The sequence below is a fragment of the Carassius carassius genome, chromosome 12 (assembly GCF_963082965.1).
Source record: "Carassius carassius chromosome 12, fCarCar2.1, whole genome shotgun sequence".
NCBI lineage: Eukaryota > Metazoa > Chordata > Actinopteri > Cypriniformes > Cyprinidae > Carassius > Carassius carassius.
Genome location: NC_081766.1, coordinates 3,222,699 through 3,244,396, shown reverse-complemented (window position 1 = coordinate 3,244,396; position 21,698 = coordinate 3,222,699). Strand labels below are relative to the sequence as shown.

Here is a 21,698-nt window from a genome sequence, read left to right as displayed (position 1 = left end):
TTGGTTACCTTTACTGATATTTCTTGGGTGGGGCGATTGATCATAGGTGAATTTTTCTTTGCACTTTGCCTGCTCTGCAGTGGAGATATTTTGTGCATGGAGAAATGAATTTAAAAAACTTTTGTGTACACATTTGTTAACTTAGGGTATTTCTATATTTAACTTCCCTAATGTCAACAGAACAATAGCACAACCTGATAAAACATCATTGGAAAGAAGGAAGAAGGTTCACAAAAGGGCACAATAATATATTTATTTATTTTGTCCTTCAAACTAAAATATCATCCCATTATTGCTATAGCTGTTACGTTAATAAGTAATCACAATAAAATCACAACTGAAATACATACACATTGTGTAGGGTTTACTACATTATGAAAGCAAAAGGCTGGATTTTGTTATCAGGATAATGATGCTTTTCAGATTTTAATTTATTCAGAATAAATAGCCAAAATATTGTTACTTACAATTTTTCTGTTAATAACAATGTTCTGTATAACTGTTTTAGTCTTTACATTTAGCCTATAATAAACTGTTCAATGGCAGACAGCTTGCGCGTCACAATGGTCAGTGTCTTCTAGTCCAGTCTGAACGGGTTAATCTTGTATTATATCTCTAACTACAGTGTGCGTGTCTGTGTAAGTGTGAGCGCGAGATAGAACACGGATGACGTCAGCGGTGGGCGTGTACCTGGGCGAGTTAAGTCAGTTCAAACTGTCAGTGGTTCATTCTTCACACTCCTCACGCGTTTAGTTGACTCGAGTCCGTCAAAATAAGCAGCGCGAGCGCGGACGCGTTACATCATCAGCGCACCTTAACGCAGGTGACAGGACACCCGGAAGAACATCGACTATCACACGAGTCACTTGAGTTTCATTCAACCCCAGAAGAGCCGAGCAGATCACGGTCATGCCAGACCTCAAGAAGAACAAGTTGTTTATGGTGCTGATGGATATCTTGTGTGTGCTCGTGGGTAAGTCTGATCTTTTGGTACATCTGCATTTCTGTCTTACATGATCTGATCAGATGATTGTGAAATCCACCTGTATGTGCGTGCGTGCGTGCGTGCGTGTTTATCCTCCACCTGTGTGCGTGCGTGCGTGTGTGCGTGTGTGTGTGTATAGGTCGATGTTAAACTGTCTCTCTCTAATTTACCCTTACCCTAAGTATATTTACTGTATGAGGCAAATGCAGAGCAATATATTGCCTGAAGTGTTAAATTTATAGGTCTAGTGCAACATTCCTCCCAAGTGTATCTTAAGTGACAACTATTTATTTCATCCCAGAGCAACAAAAGAAGAAATCACAAAAACATACCAAGGATGTGACCAAGATAAAAGAAATCAGACACTAATCAGACAGGACTCCCTCACTAATTTATAGGATGGTTACATGCTGGGTTTTTTTTTGTTTTTACTTTGTAATACTGTTAATGGTATATGATAATCATTCAGTACCATGGTATACAGTGGAGTCCAAAAGTCTGGGGTCACTTTTGAAAATGCATTTATTTGACATAACTTAATACTAACATTTTCATTACAAATGATTTATGGCATGATGATCATGATTTCAGTCGTTCCAAAGAGCATCTTGAGCTTCGGTGGAAGCAGGAAAATTAGTTTGAGTAACATGATCAATGTCACTGGTTTGTTTACTTGTTTAGTGACCTAGAAATACAGTAGAATCATTCAGTTTACATCAAAACTAGAGTTTCATCAATCAGTCATTTTACCTTCTGAAAAAATTATTTATAAATCATTACACCATGGAGCTTTTCATAAGTTCAGAGCTTGTTCACACATGCAGCAGCGCTTTATTGCAAATGAATCAGTCTTACAAAAGAACTGGCACTCTTTATTTCCGTAATGATTAGTTCTATTGTAGCAATCATAACTCTGGATGACATATTCTCCTCACTTTTTCTCACTTCTACTTTTCATATGCCTATGCTGGTATGTCTTTGATTTGAAGATTCAGGTTTATATTTCCCCACTAGCTATTTTGAGGCAGCACATAATAACACTTGTAATGTTACACCGGTGAATTGAACCATGCAAGCATTATCTGATGCACTCAGCTGTATCCTCTGAAGCATAAAATATCACAGTAACAATGGCGACCTTTAGGAGTGTCTCCATCAATGCATGATTATAGCTGAAGTGAACAATGGCGTCTACATACTCCAGCTCATACAGTATATGCTCCAGTTCATCTGTGTGGTCTGTCCAGATGACTCAGCACAGAGTGAAGAACATTTGTAAATTGGTCTCACTTGGTTCACTTTAGCGTGAGTGAGATTTACGTCCAGGAAGTGTTCATTAACAGCTGCTGACACAGCAAAATCTTAGTTCACCCAAAAATGAAAATTCTCTCATAATTTATTCACCTCAAGTTGTTCCAAACCTGTACGAGTTTTTCTCTCTCTGTAGAACTCAAAAGAAGATATTTTGATGAATGTCGTAACCAAGCGGCTGACGGTAGCCATTGACTTCAATAGTATAGGAAAAAAAAATAATGTCAGTGGCTACCATTAACTGTTCATTTTTGGGGGGACTATCCCATTAAATATGTTGTATTATATGCACTGTTGGGAACGTTACTTTAAAAAAGTAATTAGTTATAGTTACTCACTACTTGTTCCAAAAAGTAACTGAGTTAGTAACTGAATTACTCTATAATAAAAGTAACTCGTTACCAGGGAAAGTAACTATTTGCGTTAGTGTAAAAAAAAAAAAAGAAAAGTTGCTAAATGTCAAAGAATTTATTTATTTATTTTTTTTAGCAGTTTTCACAAGTCAGTTGAAATAAGTAGAACAGACAGGTGTTCGCACATAACTTTCGAGATTTATTGCACGTCAACAGACAGCAAGAGTTTTATCCTGCACTCTTTGTAAGAAAAGTGTTTTTGGCCACTAGCTTTGTAGATGCGTGTGTCACACATTACATGTACACATTACATGCACGTTCTTGCCTTGGACTACAATGAAGTTGAAGTAGTGCTTATATCTCCACCTTGAAAATGCCAACTTTTCATCTTATTGCTCCTGACTCGCCATTTCTCCTGCTGCTGCGAATCTCTGTGTAGCTGTTGCGTGTGTGTGACTGTGTGTGTTTGGCGCTGCTGGCGCGTGTGTGAAACACATGACTCTGCCTCAGCCAATCATAATCGCTTATCTCGTTATTAACCCACCTGCTCACTCGCTGTGTGAGCCAGGGGTGCGTTCGGATTGCATATTAAATCAATGCATAGTAACGCACCGCATTTAACGTTCAGTAACGTTTACGGCGTTGTAACGACGGGAAAAGTAATTAGTTAGATTACCCCGTTACTGAAAAAATTACGTCGTTACCTAACGCCGTTCTTTTAAACGCCGTTATTCCAAACACTGATTATATGTATATAGAAACAAGATATTTATGTTTATTGCAAAATGTGGATATATATGAAAATATTTAAGTAGTTGAGAGCATAGCGAGTCTAAGATTTCTGGATCTAATGATTTATTTGAATGTGATTTTTCTCATTGTGGTACTCTGATTGGTAGAGATTTATTTGCAGATTTTTTTAATTTTTCCCCAAAAAATTTATAATAAGTTGGAAATGAGGCAGAGGTGGTCCGTCCTGATCATATGCACATATTTTAACCACCCTTCAACTGGCTTTTTACATGCCATATATTTTAGGTGTTCTGATAATTAGATGATTGAAGAAAATGTTTATAAAAAGCTGATAAATTGGACAAAAACAAACCAGTTGAACATCAATTTAAATACAGCATGACAGCTAAAAGGGGCTCTTTTCTACTAAGCTAATTTTTACACCTGATTAATATTCCTCAAGTAAACATTCTTTATTGTTATGAAAATACCCCACATTTCAGGAAAATCACATGCAAACCACATACCATAGTAATTGCACGTTTATTAGCTTCATGTTGAAACATTTCTCTGGGTTTGTTGTGGACAGAACAGAATGAGGAAGTTTAATGGAACCTTGTCTTCCGAAGAGACAGGGCTGGTTATGAACACATAATATGAGTGAAATATCAACAGCGGCACAAAATTAAAAGGATGCGGCTGCCTCATAATACTCTATTGCAGGAAAAAACCTGTTGAAATAATGCAGACTGACGGCTTCAACGAAAGCATTTACCATAAATGATCAACCTTGTAGCTCAAAAAAGGTATGTCATTATAGGTAAGTTATTGTTAAAAATTAATTCCCATGCAGAGACAATTAATGTGATTATAATTTTTTTGCTTCCAGAACCATACTGCTGGCTGCAGTTTTAGTCTTTATTATTATTTATTTATGTATTTCTCTTATTTGAATAAATAACAACAAAATTAAACATTTTGGGGGAACTATTACCTTAAAACAAGCGTAAACAAGACAAATTTCTATTTAGAGAGCAGAGCTGATTGTGTAAAGGACATTTCCTGTCAGTGTGGGTGTGTCTTACAGGTAAAGCCCACCTGTGCCTTTCAGTGGGAAGACATCAACATGCACTGACAGGAAAGACAAAGTCAAACAATGTGCGCCAAAGCAATGAATCCCATGCTTGTTTGTCTGTGCGTTCTTGCTGTGCAGTTTGCATCTGTAATTGTGATGCGACTCTGCATGTCAGGGCTTGCTGTAGAATCAGGTCTGTGCAAGTTCAGCTTCAGGAGAGTTTCACACTATTCTCTGCTGTCAATACCGGAGATGTGCTCATCCCCATTTACACATCTGTCCAGACCACTGCAAATATTTGTGCATGTGTCTGGTTATGCGGACTGTGTGCAGTTTAATTAAAAAAAACCATTGTATACTTAAATTGAAGTAGGGCTGCACAATTAATAGAAATAAAATTGTGATATGGCTTAGTGAGATTTAATTAAATCAATATATGTGCTGCTTGTTTCAGAGTCTCAGATGGACATAACACGATCGTCCCAAATTTAAAATAAGAAGTACTTATAAACCATACAGCTTTCCACAAAAATAAAAGCTTTAGCTTTTGAAAATCAAGACATTATGACGGCGATAATATTGGTATTGTAATTTTACAGTACTGTAAAAATATTTTTTAAAATGATTAAAATAAAATGTATATTTTTTTAGTGTAATAGTAATTGTAATATTTCTTGTTTTATTATTCCATATAATAATAATAATAATTATGTAGTACATAAAATATTAAAACAACAAAAAAAAATATATTGATGTATAATTACAACATTTGTTTGCCAAATTGTGAAGCCCTACAAACAAGCACAGAAACCTGGTGTGAGTTTTTATTTTATTTTAATTTTTTTTTATCTACATACCTAAATCCCCAAATCATGCATCCATAGATCTGAGCAAAATCTAGATATCTGGGACTGGACTATTAAATTTCCGAAATAGGAGATGTATGTGGAAATTTCTCCCTTCAGATCAGAAGGATATTTTTCATTTTTGGCAGGAAAATTGATTTGTAGCCCAGCTCAGGTGCTAATAATCCATGAATATGGTTTATCTCTGCTATACCAGCCTTTCTATTCTAGTTCACGGCTCATTTGTAGGCCTTTGTGGGATTTGGTAGTGGAAAATCTGTAGCGGTTGGATTGGCATTTGGCATTGTTTGTGACATTTGAGTAAATTCTCAGACGTCCACACCCCTCAAAACCTCTGAACCTACTGAAACTGGAAGACAAAATATCAGATTTCAAATCCTGAATCTTCCATTAAAGCCTCACTCTGAAAATAAAGGGGGTTTTCACTGCGATGTAATAGAAGAACCATTTTGGGTTCCCAAAAGAACCTTTCAATGAATAGTTCTTAAAAACACATGGTACTTTTTCCCCACTATATAAAGAACCTTTTGTGGAATGGAAAGATTCCATGGATGTTAAAGGTTCTTAATGGAACCATAGATGCCAATAAAGAAGCTTTATTTTTAAGAGAAGTGTGCTGGGATTCATGGCACTGAAGCTTCCTCTCTATGACTTGATGTCCTCTTTCCTTTGATGCATCAGCAGTTTTAGTGTTTGGCTCGTAAAGTCCGTCACTGGATGCAGAGGTTGAGTCTCTTCTCTTGCCTCTCTGTTTCCCATGTCCCATGATTCTCTTTGACTTATTGGAAATGCTACATCTACTTGAAGTATGTATAGAATTCACATACATCCAAGCCTCCTTAAGAAATGCTATCTGGACTATAGAGTTTGATTAGAAGAAAATATACCCTCATTTTGTTCCAAATCTGGGCGACTTTCTTTTAAAATATCGTTCTGCTGAAGAAAGAAGGTCATTTAAAATTTTGGAATGACGTAAGAATAAGTAGTGACTAAATTTTCTCTTCTGGTCCCTTTAATACTTTAAAAAAAAGTGATCTGGGCCTGAGAAGGTTTGTTCCTCTTCTGTATACACCCTGTGAATATCTGTGAGAAAGGTTTGTTCGGGATGGTCCAGTACAAGTTGTCATCAGCATATTGAATCAAATGTTTAGTTTTATTTTATACACATGAGGCTGAGCAGTGAGGGCAAGCTCCTAACATTTGATTTGGAGTGTTTTGTTCTCTTCTCTCTGAATTAGTTTGAGACGGCCCGGCCAGATAACATCATAAAACATGCCAAACTGATTTAAACAAAATCCTCTGATTTTCAAAGAAACTGTTGTGCTGTGCGATTAGAGGCTCCGTCTTTAATTCTTATCAGATGCTTTCCTTCCTTTACTTTTAAGCCATGCTTCAATTTCCCCTCCCTACATCTGTGCAAGTCTGCAGATCAGTTCATATTCTTCACAGATGCCCATATTTCCTCATTTAAATGTTCAAGCAATTACAGTATGTTTGTGGGCAAAAATAACCGACAAATGATAAAATAATAGTACATACTGGAAGGCTTCTGGTTTGTCGTGTCATGCAGTTCAGTGGCTCCATTCCAAATTGTGCACTAATACTATATTAAGTTTACAGAATTAAGATTCCTGCATTATAGTATAGTATAGTATGTTAAAAATAGATTGTCAAAGGTGCTCAGATGGTGTATTATCTCCATATTTCTGAAGTGTACATCCATGCATCCTTTTTGCAAAAAACTCTTTACACTAATGAATCGTACACAGTAAGACCAGGAACAGGTTTTAAGGAAGTAAATAGTTAGTTCTGATTACATGAAAAATACAAGTTTGAGTTTGGTAAGATTTTTTAATGTTTTGCTCTTATGCTCAACAAGGTATCAGTTATTTTAATAAAAAAAAAGAAAAAATAATGTTAAACAATGTTAATTTTGTTAAATATTATTACAATCCAAAATAAATGTTTCATATTTAAATATATATTAAAAGGGTAATTTATTCCTGTGATGCGCAGCTGAATTTTCAGCATCATTACTCCAGTCTTCAGTGTCACATGATCTTCAAAAATCAGAATAATATGCTGATTTGCTGCTCAAGAAACATTTCTGATTATTATCAATGTTAAAAACTGTTGTGCTGCTTCTTATTTTTGTGTAAACCTATCACTGCGCCTGCTGCACCCATGGTACAGCAGCAAAGTTCCTTGATTATCACGCTGGAATAAGACTATAGTTCCCAGCCATATCAGCCTAGAAAATCACAACTTTTCATTTTCCATCAGTCTTAGTGCATGATGTAACTACAGAAGAGTCAAGTTAACAGCTATCAAGTCAATGCTAACAGTCTAATCAGATAGTATGCTATAGTGCTACCGCCAGACCCAGAGATCGGCTGAATGGATTCGAAAACGGTAAAACTCATCTGTTTAACTCTAGAGGAATTGGAAAATGAGCCTTTTTTTTTTAAGTGGAGTGTTCCTTTAAGTAAAAGTCCATTTGAAGATGATGAATTTAGTAAGATGTGAACTTGTTAACAAAGCTAATGTGAATAGTTCATAGCAAAGGAATTTGTGATCTCAAGATGTGGTCGTTTCTCTCAAATACTACAAACTCCCTGCTAAAAGAACTGATTAAACTAGCTTAAGCTGGTTAACAAGTATTAACCGATTTCCTAGCCTGACCAAACTGATTTTTAGCTAGTTAGACAGCTTGTTTCTCAGGCTAACAAATGGCCAAAACAATTTTAAAACTAGCCAGCTAGACCAGCTGACATCACAGAAGTACATGAATGTGTCATATAGAATGCATGTTAAAGAGGTTAAAGAACCTGTGTTTTTGTGTGTGTGCATGTGTGTGTGTGTCTTGTTTAGTAGTTTGAATGAATCTGATAATCAGTCTGACTTCACTCTGCTGAACATTCGGAATGCATGAAACAAAACCACACACCACATGACAGATTGAACGAGGGACCAGAAGAGAGCGGGAGAAATGTGGGTGGTGATATTTGGAGATGAGGGAAAGAAAGAAAGGAACAGGATGAGGTAAGGAGGGAAAGAAAGGAGGATTGGAAGAGGGAAGGGGCTCTGTCCTTTCCTGTGTGGAGTAGATGTGTCAGGTTTAACGCCAAGTTCTGTGAACACATACCACAGTATTACTCACACACACACATACACTTTCACTCTCACTCTCACACACACGCGTGAGCAGTTCAAGAACTGAAAGGAACGTTTGAATCTAACTGTTGAGGAACTAGTTCTGTTCTTAAACCTAGTGAGCGTCCTGTGGAGACAGAATTTTAAAACATCATAGCGCAGGTGTTCAGAAAGCTCAAGTTAAAATGTTGGAACAGTGCTATTGAATACAGTTCTCCTGAGTCCTGAAGATTCTTTACAGAACTTTAGTTTCAAAGATGTTCTTGAGGTCTCATTACAAGTTCTGTTGATCAGTGTTTTGGTTTCTAGGTTCTTTAAAGCATCAGAATGTACAGTAGATGGTCTTCTAAAGACCTGGGATAGAAAGTTATTTGTGTAAATTTAAAAGGTACTGAAATTAGACGGTTTGTGTGTCTTTGGTTTAAATTGGAACTTCTTTTGGCAAACGACAGTGTTTCTAAGGTTGATCTGACGTTTCTATCGGGTGTTTATTAATATGGTTTTGGGGGTGTATAGTTGTTATCTTTTTGTTGTGTTTGTTATGATGAAGAGCCCTGCAGTTTCAAAGGTGAGAACTGAATAAATTTATATATAAAAAATGTTTAATGTTCAAAATTGTTCCTCTTTTTCTATTTTTTTTTTCAATTTATCGTATTTTATTTTTATGACTATTGTAAAGAAATTACTGACTTTGTGCAGCAAGGAGGCATTAAATTGATCAAAAAGTTAGTAAAGACATTTTTAATGTTATTAAAGATTTCTTTTTCAAATAAATATTTCTTTTTCATCAAAGAATCATGAAAATATGAGGGTTTCCACAAAACCAAATACTGTTTTCAACATTGATAATAATCAGAAATCTTTCTTGAGTAGCAAATCAGCATATTAGAATGATTTCTGAAAGATCATGTGACTCAAAAACTGAAAATTCAGCATTGATCACATAAATAAATGTTTTAATATATTCAAATAGAAAACTGTTTTAAATTCTAATGGTATTTCACAATATTACAGTTTTAACTGTATTTTTTGCTCGCTCTTTGTGAATGCAGTTTCTTATGCAGTAATCCTGAAAGATTTCCTCTCCATTATCATCTTTCACTCAGTCCTCTCTCTTTGAAACAGCAGAAGTGAAATGTTTTTTAAGTTTGTTTCATCCGGTCTAAACTGTGCTGAAGCGGGTCTCAGCCTCACAGCTTTTTTTCTTCTTGCTAAACAACAGTTGCAAAATGGCTAATATTTATTCAGGGACACTGATCAATGTTTGTTGTTTAGTGACCCCTTTTAAAACCCTTGTCTCTGATTGGTGCAGACTAGAGACTCTGAAGGGTGTCTGTTAGTTGCTCAGTGTGTCAGCATGATGGAAGTCACACAGATTGACCCTCTCAGCATGTCCGATCCTAAAGTTCATTGAGAAGTGCTTTGGGGTTTGGCTAACTACTAATGAAATATGCAAATGTTAAAGACTGTAAATTGGCATTGAATAGCCAGCAGAAAATCTTCCATAGGGTTCATAATAGTGTATGATGAGTGTTGACCTCAGCTCTTCTTTCTGCTTGTCTCTTAAATGTTGTCAGGTAATTGTTCTTTAATTTTGCTTCATTCCTCCAGTCTTCAGTGTCACATGATCCTTCAGAAATCATTCTAATATACTGATTTTCTGCTCAAGAAACATTCCTGATTATTATCAGTGTTGAAACAGTTGTGCTGCTTCATATTTTTATGAAAACCATGATCCTTTTTACATTTTCAGGATTTGTTTAAATGAATAAAAGTCTGAAAGAACATTCTAAATTTCTTTACTCTCACTTTTGATTAATTTGCTCAGTGCATCCTTCCTGAACAAAAATTTATTTAGGAAAAAAAAGAAAACTTCATTAAACCTAGTGTTTATTAAATCAAAGATATTCCAAAATGTTCAATGAATTAAAAGTGAATCGCTTCAGTCATGGCTCATCGTTTTTTGCAATCTTCCGGAAGATTTTTATCATCTCTGTCTCAGCCAGCATTACTTTTGAAATGTTGTCATATCTCTTTTTCATTCCAGCGTGGCAGCACATTCTCTATAGTTTTCCATCATTGTAAAACCTTCATTTTGGCTGAATGCAGCCACATTCTTCAAGCGATTGTGAAAGAAAACGAGTTCTCTTAAATTTGAGACCTGAACAGCTGTCTTTTAAAAAAAGTTATCTTTGGCTGCTGTTGAACATGGATACTATTGTGATATGCTGTGTATTTTGGCTTTGTTGAGCCTGGGAAGACCAATAACTTGTATAATTTCAAATTTCTCTGGCCATGGGAAACGCAGAACAGAGTCAAAGGCCACAAGGATAGCAAACTCTGTCCAATTGTCAATTCTTGGCTGTTTTTTCATCCTGTCTGAAACACGAGGACCTCATGACATTGCGATAGGCCCTAATACAATAGCACTTCTTATTCTGTGAGTTGGAACCCACGAGAGCGAGAAGGATCCTTTGGCTTAGCTCCCGATCACTCGGCACTGTAATAACCTCAAAATATGCCTGCCATGCAGTCGGTCCACTATATGGCCAGAGCTGTGTGTGAGTTTTGCTCTCCGGGGAGGACTTACGGGAACTCAGTGCGTCCCTGACCTTCAGGACAAACCACTGCAGCAAATAAGAAACAAGCTAATCTCTTGTGATTACAGAGGAGGGCCGTTTGTTTTGTTTGCAGGAATGACATTTAGATAAATTTACTGACAGTTTGAGAATATTTTGATAAAGTCCCCGACTGGAGTTGGAGGGACTGATTTCATTACAAGACATACAGAAATAACAAGCAATAACTTCTATGCCAGAAACAAAGAATTTACACAAGTATTCAAACACATTCAAAAGTTTGAGGTCAATACGATTTTTAATTTTTATATGCATTAAATTGATTAAAAAGGACATTTATAATGTTACAAAATATTTCTGTTCCAAATACATGCTGTTCATTCTATACCTCAAAGAATCCTGAAAAAGCAAAATATGTTTATCTTGACTTCCACAAAGCATGTAATGTGAATGGACATGTTTTATTTCTCTCTGTGGAAAGAGTACAGTTAAAACATATGCATGTTCTGAGTTCAGAATCATCCTCTTACAGTAAATGACTTGAGATGCCCATATCATGTTCAGATTGAAAAGACATGTGAGGTGTGTTTTGTTTTGTGTAAGCTACATTTCATCTGGATGCATTTTACAGTGTGTTTTAGCCAAGAATAATGTGTGGACTAAAATTTCCATCATACCATCCTCATTATAAATGTTAAAGAACCAAGAACCAAAACTGGATGCAGGAATGTGATTCCTTGATTTTCCATGCATGCATTATCAGAATGCCAATCATAATGCATTACAAGTATGCACTGCATTCTAATTAGCCTAAACAGTTAGCAGTATTTTAATGCAGCATGAGGACTTTATACCATTTAATGAATAGTTCACCTAAAAATGAACATTCAATGAAAAGGTTCTCCTCTTCAGGCCATCGAAGATGTAAATGAGTTTGTTTCTTCATAGGAACAGATAGATGTTTCAGTCAGCTGTTTGGACTCTTATTCTGACGGCACCCATTCACTGCAGAGGATCCATTAGTGAGCAAGTGATGGAGTGCTACAATTCTCCAAAATTTTTCCCATGAAGAAACAAACTCATCTACAGTATGAAAATGTCATTTTGGGTGATCTCCCCCATTAATGACTAACTCTGACCTGTGGTTAAACCCGGAGATTTAAGTGTGGACACAAGTGGGAATTTAGTTGTATTTAGCTGGATCACCGTTCCTTCACAAAGTAGTTTAGGAGAAAAGTCCAGAAATTTTAAAAAGATCCCATCTGGTGCATTTTTGTTTCAGGTGACATTAAACACACACACACAAAGGACAAATGAGGTGAGACACCTGTTCAGATGGCAAGACAGGAACCTGTCTTTCTTCTACTAGACAGACATTTCCTGATGCCACAAAGATACTTCTGTAAGCCGAATGTCCTCATTTGTTGACATTTTGAAGTGCTCTGGTTCTCTTGGACGTTTTGTTTGCCATCATGGCCTCATGTGGCTGGCATGTTCCTCCAAACAAAATATGTGTATGCCCCACACACACACACACATATATTCGTGCTGGACATTTAGGAACCATTAGCCCTGTGGAGCTGTGGTAGAAAATAAATGTACCGTGGTGTAATGGCTGTGCAATGGTTTTTGTTTTGTATCATATCATCTTTTAGAGTGTAGTTTGCCTCTAGTTGAAATGACAAGTAGTTTGTCCAGTCTGAGCGTGCTGCGATCCGCCTCCTCTGAGTTGCCTGCACATGCACTCTTATTAAAAGCCAAACGCTTGAACTCTGCCATCTGACTGCAGTTCTCCATCAAATCCCACCATTTATTTCTAAAGTCTTCAGTTTGAAATCTTTAGCTCTCGTATCTCAGTTCTCTAAACTGCATCAGTGATCTTCTCTGAAAGTTTCACATCCCTCAGGTTAAACCAGTATTCAGCATGAGCTGTAAGAGTGAACGTGCCGATCTAAGACTGCTCAACCATATTACATTAACCATCAGGGTGCAAAAGGAAGAATAGACGCTACTTGAAGAATTTTAGTTCTCTTTCCCATGCTGACATTTAGACCCTTCATGCTAAATATCAGAGTTGCTCTAGAAATGTCTACATGTACCATGGTTAGTGCATATTATGCCTTCTTTTTATTGAAGGTTGTATGCTAAGTTTTTTATATTTGCACTTTTTATAATTTGTTGTAAAAACACCTCGATGTAACCCTTTAACAATAGTAAACACTGGTTGTTTTATATAGGTTAATTCATTTATATTTTGATTGTTTTGAATTGTATTTTGTTTTGGACATGGCCTTACAAGCAAGCAAGCACGCAAACAAGTTTCTTTTAAGTAAATGATTTTGTTTGGATGGTTAGTTTTCAGTAAACTGATTTAAAAAATGATGTAATATATCAAATTTGTTTGTTTATTTATTTGACTGTATTTAATGTGAATTTATGTTCAAATTTAATGCTTTCGTTATGAGCGATAATATAGTTAAATTACGCGACAATAAAGGCAGTCATGCAGTTGAGATTTGCTAAATAGTCTATATCGCTTTACGTGAGTAAGTGCTATCGTAATGTGTATGTAAGGTTTGGAAATAAATGAAAGGCTGTTGCCTGAACTAAACACATTTTATCACCTCAACAAAAGGAAATGGAAAAAGAATGACTGCTTTCAAACAGGTTTCCCTCATCTTAGTTATCTTCATCTTGAACTTGTTATAATGGTGGAAGGTTTTGCTGTAGATGACGGGAATTTTTTAAACTGAGGAAAGCCAAATTATACGGTCTCTTCAAACAAGAAGGAAGTGTTAGATGTGCAAAAGGCAGATAATGAAAAGAAGGAAGGGAGAGAAAATACTTTGAGATGAGGTTAAAGGTTGTTTCTATGTGTTTTTACAGTCTTGACATTCAGATAGAGATCTGATAAAGACAGTTTACCTGCCTTTGTGAATCTTTAAGGCTCTGAATATCCTGTAGTAGTGGACGGTTGTGTTCTTAATGGGAAGTTTTACCTTGACACACATGATTTGAGAGTCTCGTGTGAAGTAACATTTAACTTGATTAAATCAAGGGCTGCATTACTGAAACTTAAGGTTCCGACCTTTCATAACTCAGTTGAATGTTATCAGTCTGAGTCAGAATGTGGCTCTGGTCTAAAATCTAGTGAACTACGTAAGAAGCATGTTACGAACACTCCTAGTGAAAGTCTGGTTATGCTGCTTTCTAAAATACTAGCCTGGAAGTCTAATTCACCATGAGTTATCAGTGTTTCTTTATATACACTACCGGTCAAAGTTTGGAATAAATAAAACAATCAAACATTTTTGAAAGAAATCTCTCATACTCACCAAGTCTACATTTATTTGAAGGAAAACATAGTAAGGACAGTAATATTGTGGATTTTTTTTTTAATACCTATTTTCTATTTTTTTTTTAAGTGTTTTATTCCTGTGATGCAAAGCTGAATTTTCAGTATTATTACTCCAGTCTTCAGTATCACATGATCAATTTTGAAACAGTTCTTAAAAAATCCTGAAAAAAATGTATCATGGATTTCACAAAAATATGAACTATTTTCAACATTGATAATAATCAGAAATGTTTCTTGAGCAGCATATTAGAATGATTTCTGAACATGTTACACTGAAGACTGGAGTAATGCTGCTGAAAATTCAGCTTTGCTTCACGAGAATAAATCACATTTTAACATCTATTCAAATGGAAAACACTTATTTAAAACTATAATACAATATTATTACTTTTCATGCATTTATGATCAAATAAATGCAGCTTTGGTGAGCATAAGAGACTTCTTTTAAATCAAATACAAATCTTAAGTATTACAAACTTTTGTCTGGTAGTGCATGTATAAATGAACTCACATGGCAGCTGCTTATGTAGGCAGTAAACAGCTACTGTAGGTTTATGGTAACTGATGACTCTGCCTTCATTGGCACAGTAAAGTTCTAATTAAACTTTTATGAGTTCCCAACAGACGACCCCCAAAGCTCATTGTCATCTCCTTGCATCCATTTAAAAAGACAGCTTTGCAGTCAAAGTCATTGTTAAAATGTCTGCTGGTGCCATTGTCAATGTTATGAATGTAGAACCATTTTTTTTCTTGCTTTTTACAGCCCTGTCTGGGTTTATGGACATTTCCTTTTGTGCAAGAAAAAGCTTGTGTTTTTTTATGTCTGAAAACAATGCTTGCTTGCCCAACACAACCTGGGATTTCTTGTTGGAACTAAAATGGGATTTTTTTCTTGTTGGAAATAGATTATGGGTGCACAGATGACCTAACAATGCTTCTTAAATCCCCAAATCCTTCTTAAATTGATAGTTTGCCCAAAAAAAGAAAATGAAAAGAAAAAAAAATACTATGCAAGTCAATGGGGACCATCAACCACTTTCTTTAAAATACTATTATGTTCAATAATATTATGTTCAACAGAAGAAAGAAAAATCCATATGGACTGGAACAGCATGAGGGAATTAGTGAATGGTGACATAATTTTCATTTTTGGGTGAACTATCCATTTTAATAAATAATTATTTTAAATATAAGAGCCATAAGATAATTTACTAAAACCCCAAAATTGCATTCTCTGACACAAACATTTAGTAGTTATGAAAGTACTTAAATACTTCTGAATGTGAAGTGAAATTTGCAAACAAATGATCCTAGAGTTTTCACTCAAATGTTACAATATTTTATAATTCTATTTGCATTTTATTTACATTTTAAAAACATTTTAAATTAATTGTTTTAATTGAATTTATTTTCTCAAGAGCTTAGTTTTTTAATTGTTTATATTTGTTTATTTATAATACAATTTTCCAATTCATTTTATATTTTTAAATGATTTTAGAATGTTTTTAATGTTTAAATGTTTTTGCTTTCTCGCATCCATCCTTTTTTATGCTCTTGTAAAGCACTTTGAATTACCTTTGTGTTTAAAATAGTGCTTCATAAATCTATAGCACAATTGCCTAAAAATATTGTTTTCGGTTAAGTACATTTGCTTCAGTAATTGTGTGTGGGTCCAAGTAATATAATAAATGACTGGACTCCAAGGTCTTGATCCTGGGAAAGTTACCATGGCTTTGGGTATAGAAAATATGTCTATGAATTTCTGAGATGAAGTAAAAATATTTTACTCTGAGTTATTTTCCCTCGACAGTCCGTGATAAATCTGAGTGGCATCTTCGCTGTTCTATGGGGAAAAAGCGCTGTGTGGAATATTCAGGCTTTGAGAAACTGCTAGGGTTTATAAATATTTCCTCTCCTGGTTCTCATGACTTCAGATAGAAAAGATAGTGGAATTCCACACGTTGGAGCCATAAATCAATGTTTTCCTGGTTACTAGATACTGTTGTGGGCATCTGTTGAAATCACATCTGGTGCCTTGACCCTGTCGATAATTCCCACTGACTTCCTGTGTCCGGATTATCCAGCATTGCGTTTGTCTTTGTCTCTTGATATGGAAATCCTTCTGACGTGTTGCACACTAGCTGTTTCAGATTTCATATTCATATCTGTATGCGTCACAGAAATACTGATGAACGTGCATGTTCTCTGTTTCCTATTATAAAAGCATTTTTCTTTTTGTTCAACAAAAGACATGCACTAGATTATTTGATTTGATTTGATGTGTGTTACCAAGCCAGCCATCAGAGGCCAATAATAACACTGTTGTTTGTGTTTCAGTGGCGATGCCGTTCATCATATTGACCATCAGGTTCCAGCCGTACCAGCGTGGCGTTTACTGTGATGACAAGACCATCCATTATCCCTACAGACCAGACACCATCTCTCACAAAATGATGGCGGCCGTTACCATTCCCTGCTCCATCATTATCGTGAGTCTCCACCATTCAATCAGCTGAGCAAACCCTTAAATGAATAGTCCACCCAATAATGTATCACATTATCTTTTCCATTTGAAATGAATAAGAAATGTACTCACCCTCAGGCCGTCCAAGATGTAGATGAGTTTGTTCTTCATCAAATTTGGAGAAATGTAGCATTCCATCACTCGCTCAGCAATAGATTCTCTGCAGTGAACGGGTGCCGTCAAAATGAGAGTCCAAACGGATGATAAAAACCTCACAATAGTCCACAAGTGATCCACAGCACTCCAGTCCATCAGTTAATAGCACGAGATGTGAATGGCTGTATTAACTGTAAGAAACAAATCCATGATTAAGAACTTCAAACCTTTGCTTAAGGCCAAAATATAAGTACATAATTCATAATAATGCTTCCTTCCTAATGCTTTCCTGTTGTTCTCACACATCAAAATCCTCCTACATATTTGTTAAGAACCGTTTTGGAATGTTTTCACTTGTAAATGATGCTTGACATGCATATTTCTGGAGAAATCAATATTATAGATTATGGTAATATGGCCAGAAGAAACAAAACATCTTGATGCATTTGTTGGAAATCAGAGCCTATGTTGGAAAGAACAGCTCCAAAAAAAAAAAAATGTACCATAAATCTAGAAGACCAAAAGAATTGAATTGTTTCATGAGTTCAACTCTTTGAATCATGTTATTGGTTCACTGAAGAGGAAGATTTTCTTTTTTCCTCACACAGAGCTATTGTGTGAATTTGTTAGAATGTAGCGCACAATTCAGTAGGAGCTACTTTTGTTGACTGACAGATGTAACTTCAGTTCAAAGTGACCACATATTTACCTTTATGTACCAAACATGAGGGTGAATATATAACCACAGAAATCATATTTTTGTGTGAACTATTCATTTTAGTTTCATCATAACTGGCTAAAATGATTTGATGTTGAACTACTTTTGAGAACCAACCAGTAGCGTTCATTCTGAAATGAATTTTCTATGGCGTAATTTGGTTGCAAAAACATAGAGGTTGGTTCGGTATTGTCCACATTTTCTGAAAGAACATTGTGATTAGTTCAACATGATTCATCAGTGAGAATGCAATTCAAAACATGAGTCATCTAAATCACACAGACTCATACTCTGACTTTCATTTACTCTCATTACTAAGAACGAATCTTTATCTAACACATAGACAAGATACACAATGGAAATTCAAAAGCATGTTACATAACACATAGGTTCATAAGAAATTGATTCAAAATGTATGAGCTATTGCAATTTTTCCCACTTTTTCTCAGTATAAAGAATATTTAAATAATCTAAAGAACCGTTTTCCAATATAAAGAACATTCTGTAAAATGGAAAGATTCAATGGATTTTCAAGGCTCTTCATGCAACCATCAATGCCAATAAAGAAGCTTTATTCTTAAGAGTGTGAAGAACATTTTGTGGGATAGAATTGATTTTCCATCCATGAATATGAATGTATTTTTTTTTTCATGGAACTATAGATACTAATGAAGAACCTTTATTTTGAAGTGTTTTACTCATTCACCCTAAGAAACCTTAAACCTAAACATTGTGCTGTTGTCTCACTTGCAGATCATTTCCGGAGAGGCCTACCTGGTCTACACCAAACGTCTCCACTCCAATTCGAACTTTAACCAGTACGCCGCGGCGCTCTATAAAGTGGTGGGGACGTTTCTGTTCGGCGCATGTGTGAGCCAGTCTCTGACCGATATGGCCAAGTACACCATCGGACGCTTGCGGCCCAACTTCATGGCGGTGTGTGCTCCAGAAGTGTGCGAGGGCTACGTTCTGGTGATCAACTGCACGGGAAGCCGTCACAATGTGACCGAATCCAGGTACAGAAGCAGAGGACAGGAAGGGCCAGTGAAAGAGGTCGTAAACCGCTAACCTCACTTCCTGTATTTGTTTTTATTTGTCACCTGTTGTTACACTTCCTGTCTGACCAGTACATTTGTGCTTTCTTAGGCTTTGACCTTTACAGTCCAAATGTCTTACTTGAGTTCTCAAAGGCCTCGTGTCCTCATGAGACCTGAAATAATAATAGATTTGTACACGCACTAGAAACTTTGTAGTACTTTTTATTTCTGTAAGGATATATTTGAGTCCTGTAATGCTGATTTGTCAATAAGGTGAATTTTTTTTATTATGATTTTAAATGTATTAGTATTATTATTATTATTATTGTAATCATTTCCCTTTTAAAGTATAGATTAAAATCTATTTAAATTTTTTTTTGTCTATTTACTTATTTTATTTATATTTTTTATTTATATAATTTTTTTAAATTAAAAATTCTTTATAATTATTTAATTATACTTCATTCCACGCAGTGTTGTTATTGTTAACTAAAACTATTTAAAAAATGTTTTTGGTAATTGAAATAATGATGAAATAAAATAAAATATAAATATTAGATGAAAAAAAGGAAAAATGACAACAACATATAACAAAATTACTTAGACTTGCTTAAATGAAGAAAATAAAATCTGAAAATATTTTTTTAAATTATAAATACTATAATAAATATAATAAATTAATAATTATAATTATTATATAATTATATTAAAATAATAAAATATATTGAATAATACATAACACTTTTGACCTAGAATTGCTGTTATTAATATTGCTGTTATAATGAAGATCAAAGATCAAATTTTGAATTTTGAATTCAAAAATGTTATTCTTAAAGATTTTTACACACATCACTAAACTGATTATCTCAGAGTAACTAATGACAGAATTTTTCTTTTTTGGTTGAACTATCCCTTTAAAGTTTGTAGGTTTAGGTTTAAGTATTATTACAAAACCAATCAGTAAAAATTCACATCATCGCACATCATACCAAAAGGCACTTGCTGTTGCAAAGTTGTTATGAATATGCAATAAATATTTTAACACTGATGAAACAGTATGAAAGTGAAGAATGACCCATAAATGTGTCATTCTAAATGATTCCTTTTCCCTTGTCCTTATGTCATTGTCTTGTATCTGTCCGGTCTGCCCTTCCTCCGTGGACTGTGCTGTGCCAGGCTGTCGTTCTACTCCGGTCACTCCTCCTTCGGGATGTACTGCATGTTGTTTCTGGCGGTGAGTTGTCACAGTTGTCTTCCTCTCCTGCTATCATGCTGACACAGACAGATAAAGAAGAGCACTCAGAGCAACAGGAAGCACCACTGAGACCGCAAACATTCCCAGTCTCCAACTTTAAATCAAGACAGTGTACGGTGCTTAAAGGAGCAGTGCCCCACTAATTATAACTCCATTATCATTTACTCACCCTCATTTTATTTCAAACCCTTGTGACTTTTTCTCTTTACAGCATGTTTGCTTTTTTGAAAATTCTCAAGAAGTGTTCGAAACAAGAAAAAAGGCATAAGGTTTGCAGTGACATGAGGGAGAATTAATAGTGTTCTGGTTGCTTCACTCTTGTTCAGACGTGTCTGTTGTTGTCAGGTCATATTCACACAAGGTGCTTTCCCATAACTTTGCATTTAATTTCCTGCTACTGAACCCTCAAAACTGATTTTCCATTTTCTTCCCATATTCTCTTTTAAAGTATTGTGTAATTTATTGTGTAATCCTTTCTTGTTTTTTTGTGTAGCTGTATGTCCAGGCACGTATGGCATCCAAGTGGGCCCGCCTCCTCAGGCCCACAATTCAGTTCTTCCTGGTGGCCTTTGCCATTTATGTGGGATACACGCGTGTGTCTGACTACAAGCACCACTGGAGCGATGTGGTCGTGGGGCTCCTGCAAGGGGCGCTGGTCGCAGTCCTCACGGTGAGTGAGCTGAATCTCATGAAATAAAGGACAAATTATAGTGTGAATATAAAGAAAATACATCCTGTTTCAGAAACATTGGGAGTACGTTTTACTTTTTTTTTTTTTTTTTTTTTTTTTGCATTGTGAAATTATGTCCATGATTAAGCCCAATTTAAACAAAAAAATACTGGAAAAATAATAATGTGTAAGTATATAAATATACAAAAAAATGTCCTCCATGTTACAGTAATTTTCAAAGAATTTGGATGGAGAATATATATACAGGTGCTGGTTATATAATTAGAATATCGTCAAAAAGTTTACTTATTTCACTAATTCCATTCAAAAAGTGAAACTTGTATATTAACTTCATTCATTACACACAGACTGATATATTTCAAATGTTTATTTCTTTTAATTTTGATGATTATAACTGACAACTAAGGAAAATCCCAAATTCAGTATCTCAGAAAATTAGAATATTACTTTTTTTTTTTAAGGATTTTTATAAATCTTAGCCAACTGAAAAGTATGAACATGAAAAGTATGAGCATGTACAGCACTCAATACTTAGTCGGGGCTCTTTTGTCTGAATTACTGCAGCAATGCGGCGTGGCATGGAGTCGATCAGTCTGTGGCTCTGCTCAGGTGTTATGAGAGCCCAGGTTGCTCTGATAGTGGCCTTCAGCTCTTCTGCATTGTTGGGTCTGGCATATCGCATCTTCCTCTTCACAATACCCCATAGATTTTCTATGGGGTTAAGGTAAGGCGAGTTTGCTGGCCAATTAAGAACAGGGATACCATGGTCCCTAAACCATGTACTGGTAGCTTTGGCACTGTGTGCAGGGGTCAAGTCCTGTTGGAAAATGAAATCTGCATCTCCATGAAGTTGGTCAGCAGCAGGAAGCATGAAGTGCACTAAAACTTCCTGGTATACGGCTGCGTTAACCTTGGACCTCAGAAAACACAGTGGACCAACACCAGCAGATGACATGACACCCCAA

The 21,698-nt window shown here is 35.5% G+C and overlaps 1 protein-coding gene across 1 annotated transcript in view; it reads left to right on the top strand.

Moving 5' to 3' along the window:
- Window positions 1-717: 717 nt before the first annotated feature.
- Window positions 718-21,698, top strand: part of LOC132154122 (phospholipid phosphatase 2-like) — a 23,346-nt gene continuing 2,365 nt past the window's right edge. Inside the window, exons 1-5 of the mRNA XM_059562745.1 lie at window positions 718-973; window positions 16,750-16,901; window positions 18,504-18,766; window positions 19,964-20,021; window positions 20,536-20,712. Of these exons, the coding sequence (XP_059418728.1) occupies window positions 910-973; window positions 16,750-16,901; window positions 18,504-18,766; window positions 19,964-20,021; window positions 20,536-20,712 (714 nt within the window). The 5' untranslated portion in view covers window positions 718-909. The remainder of the gene's footprint in view (window positions 974-16,749; window positions 16,902-18,503; window positions 18,767-19,963; window positions 20,022-20,535; window positions 20,713-21,698) is intronic.